The sequence below is a fragment of the Myotis davidii genome, unplaced genomic scaffold, assembly GCF_000327345.1.
Source record: "Myotis davidii unplaced genomic scaffold, ASM32734v1 scaffold198, whole genome shotgun sequence".
Classification (NCBI taxonomy): domain Eukaryota; kingdom Metazoa; phylum Chordata; class Mammalia; order Chiroptera; family Vespertilionidae; genus Myotis; species Myotis davidii.
Window position 1 is genome coordinate 2,091,581 of NW_006291485.1, and position 13,171 is coordinate 2,104,751.

The 13,171-nt window shown below is 55.6% G+C and overlaps 2 protein-coding genes across 2 annotated transcripts in view; both read right to left on the reverse strand.

Annotated features, from left to right (window-relative positions):
* KLF16 (Kruppel-like factor 16) overlaps positions 1 to 3,709 on the reverse strand; it is an 18,709-nt gene extending 15,000 nt beyond the window's left edge. The window contains exon 1 of the mRNA XM_015564663.1: positions 3,659 to 3,709. Coding sequence (XP_015420149.1) covers positions 3,659 to 3,709 — 51 coding nt within the window. The remainder of the gene's footprint in view (positions 1 to 3,658) is intronic.
* A 945-nt stretch (positions 3,710 to 4,654) lies between these two features.
* ABHD17A (abhydrolase domain containing 17A) lies at positions 4,655 to 13,098 on the reverse strand. Its single transcript, XM_006764825.2, has 5 exons — positions 12,696 to 13,098; positions 9,179 to 9,718; positions 7,863 to 8,057; positions 5,239 to 5,418; positions 4,655 to 5,135 (listed from the first exon to the last, which is right to left on the reverse strand). Exons 2-5 carry the CDS (start codon positions 9,508 to 9,510, stop codon positions 4,910 to 4,912), a joined length of 933 nt encoding a protein of 310 aa, XP_006764888.1. The 5' UTR covers positions 9,511 to 9,718; positions 12,696 to 13,098; the 3' UTR covers positions 4,655 to 4,909.
* Between the last annotated feature and the right edge of the window lie 73 nt (positions 13,099 to 13,171).

Here is a 13,171-nt window from a genome sequence, read left to right on the forward strand (position 1 = left end):
TAAGCTGCCTGGCTGCAGGCCACCGTCTTGGCTGGCAGTTAATTTGCATATCACCCTGATTAGCCAATGGGAAGGGTATCGGTCGTACACCAATTACCATGTTTCTCTTTTATTAGATAGGATGGACAAAGTGCCTTGGGAGAACCAGGACACAGGACACAGGGTCAGGAAGGAGGAGCCAGCTCCAGCTCCCGAGGAGGCCCATTCATGCTGTGATCTGTGTTTTCACCCGTAGCCTGCCCACAGTGATTACCTGTGGAGGGGCCTGCAGGGACATGGGAGGAGCAAGATGGGATATGGAGGTTTAGGAGGCAGTGGACCAGCTCCTCAGAGGAGCACGTCAGATAGCACACGCCCTATTCAGCCACCTGCCTGGCGTTGGGTGTTGTCAGATATGACCCTAACCACTCAGTGTTTGTCCTGTTCACTACTCTGGTAAAAATACTGCCTTAGCCTTGGCCCATAAGGCTCAGTTGGTTGAGCACCGTCCTGTGCACTGAAAGGTCACCGGTTCCATTCCTGGTTAGGGCACATACCCAGGCTGTGTGTTCAATCAATCCCCAGTCAGGGTGCTGCAGGAGGCAGCTGATCATTATTTCTCTCTCTCCCTCCCTCTCTAAAAGTCAATAAATATATATTAAGCCCTAGCTGGTTTGGCTCAGTGGATAGAGCGTTGGCCTGCGGACTAAAGGGTCCCAGGTTCAAGTCCTGTCAAGGGCACATGCCTGGGTTGTGGGCTCAATCCCCAGTATGGGGTGTGCAGGAGGCAGCCAATCAATGATTCTCTCTCATCATTGATGTTTCTCTCTCTCTTCTTGTCTCTTTCTTTCTGAAATCAATAAAAATATATTTGAAAAAAATAAAAACATGTCAAAAAGGCCTGGCCAGTGTGTTAAGTGGTTAGAGCATCGACCCGCACACAGAAGGGTCACAGGTTCAATTCCCAGTCCAGGGCATGCACCAGGGTTGCAGGCTAGATCCCTGTCCCTGTCAGGGTGCATGCAGAGACAAACAATCAATGTTTCTCTTTCTTTCCCCATTCTTCCCTTCCACTCTAAAAAAATCAATGGAAAAAATATCCTCAGGTGAGGATTAACAAAACAAAACAAAACAAAACAAAAAATGGTTTCTTTAGATGCTACCCAGCTGGTCTTCTCCTTAATCCAATTCTGATTTCAAAGAGTCAACATCATGTGCTGTGGGGGGTAGGGGGGAGGAAACATACTTAAATTTTCAGAATCCTTTCTATATGGAGTGTGTCTTGTGGAACTAGCATTGCATGATTTGCGTGCAAGGGATCACCTGTTTATTATAAGATGACAGTTTTCTCTCAACTAAATCTGTAAATCTAAGCAATGCCACTTCCTGCAAAAATAAAAACTCAGGGTGAGGGAAGTGAATAAGCACATCTAAGGTTGACAAGAAAAAAGAACCTGCAGAGGAGACCGGCTTCCAGACCTCCGTGATCAAGACAGTGGGGCTCAGGCTAACTGGGATGACAACCCAGAACTACCCACACGCAGGCCGGGGCTCAGCACACCATAAAGATGGCACCTCAGTGGGGAAAGACAGCTTTTCCAGGACAGGTAGTTGGGGCAAATGATTTAGAAAAAGCAGTTTGTGTTCCTACCTCACTCTTTCTGAAGAGTAGTTTCTAGAATTAGACCAAAATTTAAGTTATTTTAAAAAGAAACCATTACATTTCCAGAAGAAAATATCAAATGTTATATTATCTTGGACTAGAGAAAATGTTTCTGAGTGTGACACAAAATGCAGAAGCCACATATGAAAACCACTAATAATAACTAATAACTTTAAGTGCCTGGCACAAATAAATAAATATGAAACACAAACAAAAAGACACAATCCAAGTCAAAGACAATGACAGAATGGGAAAAACACTTTAACAGACAATGGGCTAATTGCTTTAATATTGAAAGTGCCTAGAAAAGAGTAACACCAACAACCCAACAGAAAAATGGGCAAAGAATATGTAATACAAACAGCTTTTAAATATAAGCACATTTATAATAAATATAGGTCTTTCCAGTTTCAAAATGGTAGAAATTATCAACATAAAAAATAAATCTGACAAAAGCACTGAGATCCATTGTACTTCCTAGGAAACAAGCAAAGCTACAATGAAACTATTTTATGTCTACCAGTTCTTCAAGATCAAGCAATGGGGGACACCAGCCCCTTCCTTTGTTGGGAGGAGGACAATTTGGTATGACTGGTTACGAGATTATGTACCCAGAGATCTGCACAAAGCCTTTTGACCTAGCACTTCTGCACCGAGGAATTCAGCCGACAGAAATATTCCTACTTGGCTATAAGTGTAGTCAACCTAGCATTGCTTGTTATAAGACTGGAAATAACCTAAATTTCAACCAACAGGAAATAGGATAAGTACACAGTACTAATAAAATATGATGCAGCCATTAAGACGAATGCGTTCATAAAAGCACTCTCCAAGTGGGGTCACACGGTGATGTTTTGTACAAACAAATTAAATGTATGTGCATAGACTTTCTCTGTTGATGCATAAGAAACTGGTTTATCTCTGCCCCAGGGGACGGGAAACCAGGCCTTGGAGGTCAGGGGTAGGAATGACATGGAGTTTTCCCCCTGGGATCCTTACATGCTCTGCATTTTTTACTCTGTGTATCTGAAAACATTTTTGTTCAGTTGTAAGCAGTTGCTTTGAACTTGCTGTATTATGGAGCCCCGTCTCTCAGTAAACTTATATTCATATCGGATAGGGTGAAAAGACAACATACTCTGTGACAAGTGCAGCACCAGGGGTCAGTGGGAGGGAGTTCAGGGCTGGGTCAGGAGGAGGGTTGCTTTGGGGAAGAAAATGAAGCAAGAGACTGCGAGGAAGTCAGACTGGTTAAGAAGAGTTAACTATGCTGGGGGCCTTGGGCTTAGTGAGGGTATGTCAGACTCAAAGACCAGTCTGTGCAAATGTCCTGGGGTAAGAGCAACCAAGAGCTAGAGCCATAGATGCTCTCTACTCTAATGCATGCATATCTCATGTGTAGTTTGGCTTCTAAACGTCCCGTGTTATCAAAACTGACCCCAGACTCTCAGCTGGAGGGGCCCATGGGGCTCGGGAGGGGCGAAGGCACCAGCAGCTTCCCCACCCACTCCCAGGCCAGGGCACTTTCCACTGATAGGGACGGGTGGGCCAGGACTCCAGACTCAAGGCTGGACTGCCCAGAGGCCAGGACCCGGAGCAGCCGGGAGGGACGGCAGAGGAAAGGTTTGGTAGAAAAGGCATCTTCCGTGTGACACCCGGTGAGTCACCTTCGGTCGGACAGCGACACTCTCTATGGCCCCGGCGGCCCATTCTGAGCTCTCTGAGCACCCAAGTCTCTCCTTCCCCATTACACGCAACCAAAACTTCTGCGGAGCAAAGCACTACGAGGCCAAACCGGCCGGCCTGACGGGAGCGATCTGCCGCCACCTGACCCCACCAGTGTCCACACTGAGCCCAGCGGAGGCGCCTGGCACGGGGGGCCTGCGTGCGGCCCGACCCCGCGGCAGCCCGTTCTGCACGTGGAGCGACTGAGACGCATGGGAACGGAGGGGCACCGTCGGGAATGGCGGAAAGAGCAGGGACCGGCCGGGCAGGGTACGAGCCTCCGCCACTTACCGGCGAGGCCGCGGCCTCCTCGACCATCCGCCGCCGGTTCCGGGCGCGCATTACGCCACTTCCGCTCCCGCCCGGACCCCGCAGGTGACGCAGCTCCGGACGGCCGCGCCCCCCCAGCGTCGTCCCCACCCCCGGGCTGAAGCACCGCCCCCTCTTAAAGGGCCGCGCAGCGCCACAGGACTCGGACTAGATTAGGACCAGGTGGAAACAAGCAAATCTGGGCGGTGACCGCCACCCTGGATTCTGTAGCACAAGCTAAGCCTCCGCCAGACCCTGGGGTGGACGATAAGTCACTCGTCTCCGAGGCTTTCCCAGCTCTAGGGCTCTGTCCTTGGAGGTCGCAGGAGGCACTCTAGGCCTGGTGGTGAGCCTGGCCTCCAGCCGGGGTACAGAGAGACCCGGGATCTCAAGGGCACCTCAGGCAAAGACAGCTCAAAGCCCCCAAGGAGTGTAGCGGAAACCCAGCCGGAGTGGCCCCTTTCCTTGGGAAGACCCCGTAAGGCCCTCAGACCTGCCACTGTCTCTGTCCGCGGGCTTCAGCCTCATTTACAAAGGAAGTGACCTGGCCCGGCCCCTCAGAACCTTGGTGAGCTGTCTTGGCACTCTGTGCAGCCCGCCCCCAGGACAGGAAGTGGAGCCTTGTGACTGCAGTATCCTTATCTACCAAGGGAGCGATTGTGCAGTGTCCTTACCCATTATGGGGGCGGAAAGGTGCCTCACTGGGGCCCCAGAGCAGGCCCAGCACAGACTCACTACCCCTCAAGGGTTTTTAAAAGACAGGGTGCCTACCACCCTCCCAGGTAATATCACCACCCAGGCAACAGCAAACTCAAGGGGTGCTCGGTTGGGACCTAAACCCTACCCCTTCTTCCGTAGGGAATGATGGTGGCATCTGCATTTGTGAACTTTCCTGGGGGGTTGGGGGCAAGCTTAGCACCTTCTGAGAACTCGCTGAGCGCTGGGGAGAGCACACATGAGCCATGAAAGTAAGGGAAGGAACGTTAAAATTTTTAAGCTTTAATTTTTCACCTTTTTCCTTTGTTTTGCTTTCAAAAGAAAAGGAGAGCGTGGCTCTGCCCCTTGCACATCGTCCACAGCCCCTACGCAGGGGCAGGCAGTTTGGACCTCATTGCCGGCCAGCTGCCTGGGGGGACTGGGGCTCACGAGGGGTACACATGCAGCCCCTGGGGCCGGGGTGCCGCCTTATTGCTGAGGTCTGTTCCTGGCTTGGCTCCGGGCGCAGCAGCTCCGCTAGGCGCGCTGGCTGGGCAGCTCCTGGGAGATGAAGCGGCGCAGGCGCTCCAGGTACTGGCTGTAGAGCTCAATGTCGTTGTGCCCGGCGCCCTCCACCCACAGTGGCTCCACGGCCTTGGGGCAGCGCTCATAGAGCGCCAGCCCGTGCGAGAAGTCGATCACCTCGTCCTCCGTGCCATGGATGATAAGCACCGGCGATGTGATCTTGGACACCTTCTCGATGCTGCGGGGTGGGGCGTGTCAGGCCTCCAAGCCCCGCCCCCCACCAAGGCCCGCCCCACCAAGGCCCTGCCCCGCCCGGGTTCCCAGGGCAGCCCAGTGCTCACTTGGGGAAAGCATCAAAGCAGTAGGTCTTCCTGGTGTCTGGGAAGGCAACACGCATGCCCGAGGTGAGCGGGGAGTGCAGCACCACCGCCGCGCACTCGTAGCGGGAGGCCAGGTCCACGGTGGGCACTGTGCCGATGCTCTGACCATACAGGACGATGCTATCTGGGCTGATGCCGTACCTGGCAGTGGGACAGGGTCAGCTGCAACTGGAACACTCCCCTCCCACAGCCCTCCCTCCGTGGGCAGTCTGTCCTCCCTTCTCCTAGGACAGTTCTAGGCAACTAGACTGGTCCCAGGGACCCTACCCTGGCCCCCAACAGAGGCGGTGCACTTAGTAGGGGGGCAGGGCCCCTGCAGGTGTGAAGACAGCTGCTCCCATTCCTCCCCAACCAGGCCACAGTCTCAGGTCACCTGGATCTACTCTCAGTTTCTCCAACAGGATCTACTTCCTCATGCACTAGGAGCGCACCTGGTGAGGGCCCCACAAAGGCTGCTGGGAGCAGGGTAGCTCTGGAGCCTCTCCTACTTCTCCAGGTCACTCTGTCAACCCCCAACCCTACACACACTTGACGAGGGCCACATCCAGATTCCGCTTAGAGTTTTCCTGTCCCTGCTATTCTGGATTAGTTAGTTCTTTGAGGAAGGGGGGGCCACCCCCTTTGCTGTGGGGAATTGAGGCAGCTGTCCCCATGTGTCACCCCTTGGTATCCTCCATGCCCAATTAGGTGCTCAGTACAACACTGGTGAGCAGAATATCCATTGCTGTGGGGAGGTGGGTGGGTGCTAAGTCCTTCTGGCACCTTCTCTATATAGTGGCCAAGTCCTGGGCCACCCTCCTCAGCACCAACGCCCACCTTCAAGCCCCAACCCCAGCCCTGTCACCTCCCACATGCCTCCCTAGGGTCCCCCCGCACAGCTGATCCAGCTCCAAGCCATTTCCACGGCCCCTACATGCCTATTCCCAGCCACATGGGGACCCACCTGCCACCCTCCCCATGCAGGTGGCCTCCAAGGTTCTCCTCCAACACATCAGACCCCAAACCCAAAGGGACATCCCTCTTCCTGGTGGACAGGGGCCAGGACAGTTCTGCATCTCACTTGAGGAACACACCTGAAAAGCCAGATTCCACCTCCCTGTCTACAGCGTTATCCCCACCTGTCTCTGTCCTGGTAACACTACAGGTTAACTCCAGCCTACCCCCAGGCCTCAAGGATGCTACCTGGCCACTCCTCCTCAGTCTGCTCCCAGGTTACCATGGCCACCACTTTGCTGAGCACCAGCACAGTCCTATCACCCAGCACCAAGCAGGGACCCCAACAGCCCCTGGCCGTCACCACCTGAATAAACTCAACAGGTGACAAATGGAGTGGCTCTTCTCCCTTAGGCCTCCCCAGCCCCAGGCACAGCTTGGGCACAAGCCTCCTGCTGCCTCTAAGCTGTTGGAGCTTAGGGACCAAGTCTCTGGAAGTCAATGCTGGTGACAGGATAGATGGACAATGGACAGAGCTCCTAGCCCTCACCCCATAGCGGGGTCTGATTCTGCCAGTAACCCCCAGCGCAAGCAAGGACAGAAGGAAGGGTTGAGGCAGTTGAGGGCAGGCATGTACCTGTACCATACCACCTAAGACAGGTCCCTGGTGCCAGGGGACCCTGCTCCCAGGGCCTGCCAAAGGGACTGCCTGGTCCATCACTATGAGCCCCATCTCCCCAGGGCAGACTGACTTTGGGCCTCGAAGGTCCGGCAGGTCAGCCAGGCAGGGCTGAAGCAGGGTATCCCTCAGCAGACAGTGGATAGGGCTCCACATCCAGGAAGGCCAGGGTTAACCTCCTTCTGGAGCAGTGCTGGGCACAGGGCGGCACGCTGCAAACGCTGGCTCAGAGACCGATAAATGTGCTTCAGTGAGTGAGTATGAGGGTGGGAGGGGTCTGCCCAGGATCTAGATGACCAGGATGGTGGACGTCCAGAGAGGGAATGGCCATGAGTCAAGCATGTGGGTATGTCCTCTGCTCACTGACCTCCCACCAGCCATCAGAGCTGTGCTAGGCACCAAGCTGCCCAACAGAACCCTCTAAGCCTAGAGGAGCCCCACCCCTACCCATTGTCCCAGGATGAGGCCAAGTTCCATGACTACAAGTACCTCATAGGCCTGCCCCCAGAATCCCAATGCAGTAGCCCAGCCTAGTCCTGAACCCCATGTGCTTCCTTGCCTTGGGACTCCTACAATTCATTCACACAGCCCTCACATGGTACCACTGGGCCCAAGGTCCTCTGCCTAACATTTCTTTCTGAGGGAGCCTCCACTTCACTGGAGACAGCCCCAGCCCATCCCTGCCCCTGCCCAGGGAGTTTGGAAGACTGCCGACATGCCTGCCTGCACACCAAGCACATCTGTTACCATGCTGAAGGGACACGGGTCAGGACTCATCTTCTGGACCACTGTGGCCACTGACGGTTCCCCTCTAGAGCAAGGCCACCCACAAAAACTTGGCCCAGGCTTCCTTCCTCCCCAGGGAGGTAGGCCTAAGTTTCTAGTGGGCCTACCTTGCAACCCCCGTCTCACAGCTTCTGGTCCCCTCCAAGGGGACACTTTAGGTTGACCAAGTCCCCGGCACACAGCTCACCTGGTGCGCAAGGCCTGCCAGGCAGCATCGATGTCGGCATAGAGGTTCTTCTCAGAGGGCCTGCCCGAGCTAACGCCATAGCCCGAGTAGTCATAGGAGAAGATATTACAGTTGATGCGTGTGCCCAGGCCAATGTAGAAGCTGCTCATCTGGCCCAGGTCCACTGCATTGCCATGTGAGAAGAGGACTGTGTACCTAGCAGGGTGGGAGAAGACAGGGTCAGAGGGCAAGAGAAAGAGGGGTCTACTCACACCTCAACCAGGAAGGGACAGGAGCGCTGTGGGGGAGGGGGAGGAGGATAGGCGGCCTGTGCCACAAAATAGCCTAGCTCCTCCTGCCTGCATGATCTCTGTCATGTTGAGCACAGGATGGGCCCAGCTGCCTCTCCTCGAGTCCATTCCTTTTGGAGGGACTCCAACAGCCCGAGGATAGCAGGCATGAGGGCCTGCTGCTCAGAGACTTCATTGACAGGGCTGCCCCCTCTCTTCCTGACAGTTGGCCTGTCCCCTGCCCCACAAGTGAATAAAGCCAACCCCTGATCACAGTGGTTTGGGTCTCCTTCTCCTGCAGAAAATGACCATGGCACTCATGTCAGCTCTTGTGTCCCATGACAGGCCTGCCAAGCTGCTGTAACAGGGACTGCCCAGGGCCTGCCAAGAGAAGGCAACCAGGTGACTCCACGCCAACAGACTCTCAAGGTCCTCTTCCTCCAGCACTACTGGGTCCCAGCTCCCACTCCCGCCAGCCCTGCCTGGCCCAGAGGAGAAGTAAGACCTCTCCCTCTGAACTTAGACCTGAAGTCACAACCTGCCTGGTGTGAGGCAGAAGCACCTGGAGCCTGCCTCTGCCCCACCCTCAGGCTCAGGAAAGGGCTCTGCATGCAGGTCCTGAGGTGCCCTGTTAATGGGAAGGCAGACTGAGCCTGAGCCACCAGCACCTCAGGTGACAACACTTCACTGGGCACCGAGCGCCTGGGACCCTGCTCCTTGTAGAGTGGTGTGTGGCACAGCCACGTGAAGCCACTTCCCTCAGCCTCAGGGTCCTCATCTGCAAGATGGGGTAATGAGAGGAGCTGCCAAGGGAAGGGCACCTGGCAGTAAGAGCTTAAGGGAGCTGGGCAGCGGCCGTGAGCAGAGTGAGGCACACCATTGGTAGCTCTGGTCGGCCAGACCTTGGCAAGAAGCACCCCAGGCACCCACAACCCCCGGTGGTCTGTAATCCCATTGGGGCATTCCAGGGACCATGTGGATGAGCATGGATCCCGCCCTCCACCCTTCCTGGCTCTGGGTCTGTCTGGTCCAGTCCTAAAGGCTCACCTGGCTCCGGGCACACAGCGCACATACATGCAGGCAACGCGGTTGCCCCGGCTGCTCTTGGTCAGGAAGACCTCAATAGTGTCCAGCTCACGCTGGCTGTACTGGAAATCAGAGCGCTCCATCAGGTGGAGCTTCCAACGTCTGGGGGTGCCCGTGGAGGCCCGCAGGGTCCCCAAGGCCGTGGTCCCAGCCCCACCAGGCCTGGGCTCAGGCTCAGGCACCAGGGAGTAGGTGGGCTCCGGCGGCAGGAAGGCGAGCTTGGCGGCAATGCGGCCAGGGCAGGGCGGGCAACAGAAGAGGCAGCAGAGCTCAGTCACCGACAGGCCGTTCATGGCGGGCACCGGGCCCCAGGACAGGCCTCGCTCAGCAGCAGAAGGGAAGGGTGGCTCCGAGATGCGGGTGGGAGGGGGGAGGGCAACCCCCAGCCACTGCCTCAGACAAGAGCCCTGTTAGGAGGCAGCAGCCCAGCCCCATCTCGGTCCAAGCCGAGCCCTCGGGAGCCTTGCAGCCTCACGTCTCCAGGTCCTGCACAGGGAAGCCCTGCAAAGAACAGTAACAGGTGAGTTTCCCCAGGGCACAACCAGTCAGGAACCCAAGCTCACATGGCCTGAGCCTCTTGGCCTTCCCCAAAGCCCAGCCCACTCTCTCCTGATCAGACTGCTCCACCCCCTGCCCCACAGACCTGCAAGCCCAGCTTACCCCTCTCAGGGGACCATGCACCTCCCAAGTGGCCTCTGTGCGATCCAAAACTGACTTATCCCCGCCTGCTACCACCCTTCCTCAGCTTGCAGTCACCGACTCTTGCCATGTAAGCCCATTCGTCAAACCAGCCACAACCTGATGGCTGTGCTGGGCAAGCAAACCCCCTGGCCCACTCCAGCTCTCCTCCTGCTCTGGGCCCAGGGAAACCCTGTCACCCACCCCCCCCATGCTTCTGTCCACAGGGCTGGCCCAGACACTCCCCCCAATCCCACTCCCCAACACGCACACACACAGAGCAGCTGAGGCAAGGACAGACTTCAGACAGGGACCTAAAAGCTCCCTGATAGGTAGGGGGGCTGATAGGGATTGGGCCTGCCTGAGGACATAAGACAGAGGAGCCCAGGCAGAGGAAACATAACAAAGGCTCTGAGAACAAAAGCAGGATACATCTCAGGCTAAGAGCCGAACAATGGCTCTCCCGGGTGCTGGGGGCCAAGCCCAGGGGCCAGGCTGTAGAGGGGGTGGGGATCATGGGAGCTGAGGCTCCTTCTCCAACTCGGCCAACTTCAGGGCTGGGACCTTGGGCAAGTCATGTACCCTCCCAGAGCCCGTTTCCTAATCCATCAACTAAGACAGCACTCACACCACAGGAACAGTAAATGATAGTGGCGGGCAGGGGGCTGGCTCAGAGTAGAAGCTCAAATGTTCTTCCTTTTGACAGAGCGTGGTGAAACTACATAGACCACAGCTAAACTGCTAAAGCTACTACAATCATACACAGAGAGCTGTGAAAGGAGCGACTAGGGAAAAAAACAGGACCGGAGGGCCGGAACAAAAGCATGGATGGAGTGTTTGTGTGAACTAATATAAATTCAAAGTAAACATCATTACATAAAAGGGTACGGTCTTTTTTTTTTTTTAGTTTTATTCATTTCAAACGGGCAGGATCCGGCGAGCTGTAGTTTGCCCACGGCTGGACTAGACCGAGGGAGACACACACCACTCAGCTTTAGCATCAGAGGACCTTGGCACGTTCAGTTTTGAGGCCACAGCATTTGAAAACCATTGGGGCCAGGGACACTCGAATTCAGAGTAGGTCAGAGAAGTCTGAGGTCCAGAACACACCTAATCCCTCCAGATCTGTGACCTGCGACTAAGGGCTGGAGAGAGCCACATCCTGCTGTCACCCAGATTTGGGGCACAGAGAGGAGTGGGCGAACTGAAAAATCCAAGGTGAGGGCGGGCACAGCTTCCAGGAGTCCCTAAACTTCCAGGCAGGATGCAGACCTTATGTGCAAGTATTTTTCAGAGGAGAGGGTCTATCATACTGGTTTCAGATGGGAACACTTGCCAATGTCTGAAGACACTTTTGGTTATGAGGATTAGGGAAGGGAGCTCCTGGCATTAAGAGGGTGGAGGCCAGGGATGCTGCTTAACACCCCACAGTGTACCCCCCAAGAAAGAATTATGTGTCCCCAAATTTCCACCAACATATGCTCAAAGAGGTCCAGGCCCCAACAGGTGATGGTCCATTGCTGCAAGCAGGGAATGAAAGGTCTGAAGTTCAGGTGGCTCTGTGAAAGCTGTTTTTTTTAAAACAACAACAACATGTTTTTATTGATTTCCAAGAGAGGGAAAGATAGAAATATTGACTGGAGAGAAATACTGATCAGCTGCCTTCTGCACACCCTCTACTGGGGATCAAGCCACAACCCAGGCCTATGCCCTAAACGGAAATTGAACCAGTTACCTCCTCATACATGGGTCGACACTCAGCCACTGAGCCACACTGGCTGGGCATGAGAGCTGGTTTTGAGAGAAAGACCTGGTTGAGAGCCAGGGGGCAGGTAGGAGGTCCCCCACAACTCTGAGGATAAAGTACACCAAGGTGGCCAAGAACCTGGAACCTGGATGTAGTCCTTGACTCCTCCCTGTTGGCTCTTTCTCTCTTTAACCGCCACTGGTCCCCTCCGCTGTCATCACCTGGACTTCAGCAGTCTCCTTCCTTGCTGGTCCCCCCTTGGCTACCACCACAGCACTCCAGGCCATTCTCCCCAGCCCCCAGCGGCTGAAAAGACCTTTCACAACACAAATCTGACCATACCACCTCCCAATTTTCAGAGTAGCAATAAAATCCCTCATCACAGCCTGCCAGGTTGGCAGTTGAAAGGTCTCTCCAGCCTCACTCATCCGGTGTCCCTCCCTCTCCTCAGACGAGCCACATTGCCCACTCATGCCTCAGAGCCAGAGCCCAGGCAGCTTCCCTCCTGGGGACCCCTCCCCAATCTCATTTGATGGCCCTTGCTCTTGTCCTTTCCATCATTCAGATATCACTTCAGTGCCCTCAAAGAGGCCTCAACCTGGTCAGGTACCCCCACCCCACGTCCACCATGCTCTCATAGTTCCCAGTTCCAACCAAAGAAAAACTCCATGAGGGCAGGACCACGATCCATTTTTGCTCAATAAACAATGGCTGAACGAGTGGGCAAATGACAAGGGGAAAAGAGGAAATGGGAAAGCTACAGAGTCTGCCAGATTTGACAGGGAGCAGGGGCAGCTGGGACCTCCTGCACATCATTTGTGAGTATCACTGAGTAGTGCCCCAAGAGCCAGGCCTCAGACTGGGCAGTGCACCTTCAGGTGCCTCCATCACTGGGCACACACCCCTGGCACACAAAGCTCCCGGGATTCCACTCACAAGCAGATGCTGCCAGGTGCCATGCAGGCTGGAGGTGTTAAGAGGACCAAGGAGGAACCAAGGCAATTGCAATACTCTAGGACGACCTAAATACTAACGGCGGCGACGGCAGCTCACCCAGCCAGTCAGGGTAGGAAAGCTGCCTGGAAGGTGCAGTCTGATCGGTGGAGACAGCGGCCAGGGGACAGGGGACAGGGCAGAGGGAAGAGCATGGGCAAACCCAGTGGTGGCGGCGCCTTCCAGGAACCGCGGGTCCTGGCTAGGGGAGGCACTGGGACGAAGAGGCGAGCAGAGGGGCCCCGGAGAAGGCCAGGACCAGGCCGCGCCCGTGAGCTCGGTTGCAGATACTGGACTTCATTCTGCGGGGAACAGGGAGCCCCGGAGGAATCCGGGACCGGGGTTAGAGACTGTGGATGTTCCTTGAAATGGAGCGGAGGCCGGGAAGCCTGCGGCGGGGCAGAGGCGTCTGGGAGACGTTTAGGAAGCAGGGCTTGGCGACGGGCCCGCAGCCCCGGGTGTTGGGCTGGAGGGCCGGTTCCGGGGCAGGGGCAGGGGCAGGGGCAGAGTCCGCGGCTCGGACCGCTCACTCCCTG

What these genes read in the sequence shown, in the direction of transcription:
- ABHD17A (XM_006764825.2), bottom strand. Translation starts at nt 9,510, where the DNA reads ATGAACGGCCTGTCGGTGACTGAGCTCTGCTGCCTCTTCTGTTGCCCG. An exon ending in TGGCAGGCCTTGCGCACCAG is followed by an intron (nt 5,419 to 7,862) that starts GTGAGCTGTGTG and finishes TCCCACTGCCAG; the next exon opens with GTACGGCATCAGCCCAGATA. An exon ending in TGCTTTGATGCTTTCCCCAA is followed by an intron (nt 5,136 to 5,238) that starts GTGAGCACTGGG and finishes CCCACCCCGCAG; the next exon opens with CATCGAGAAGGTGTCCAAGA.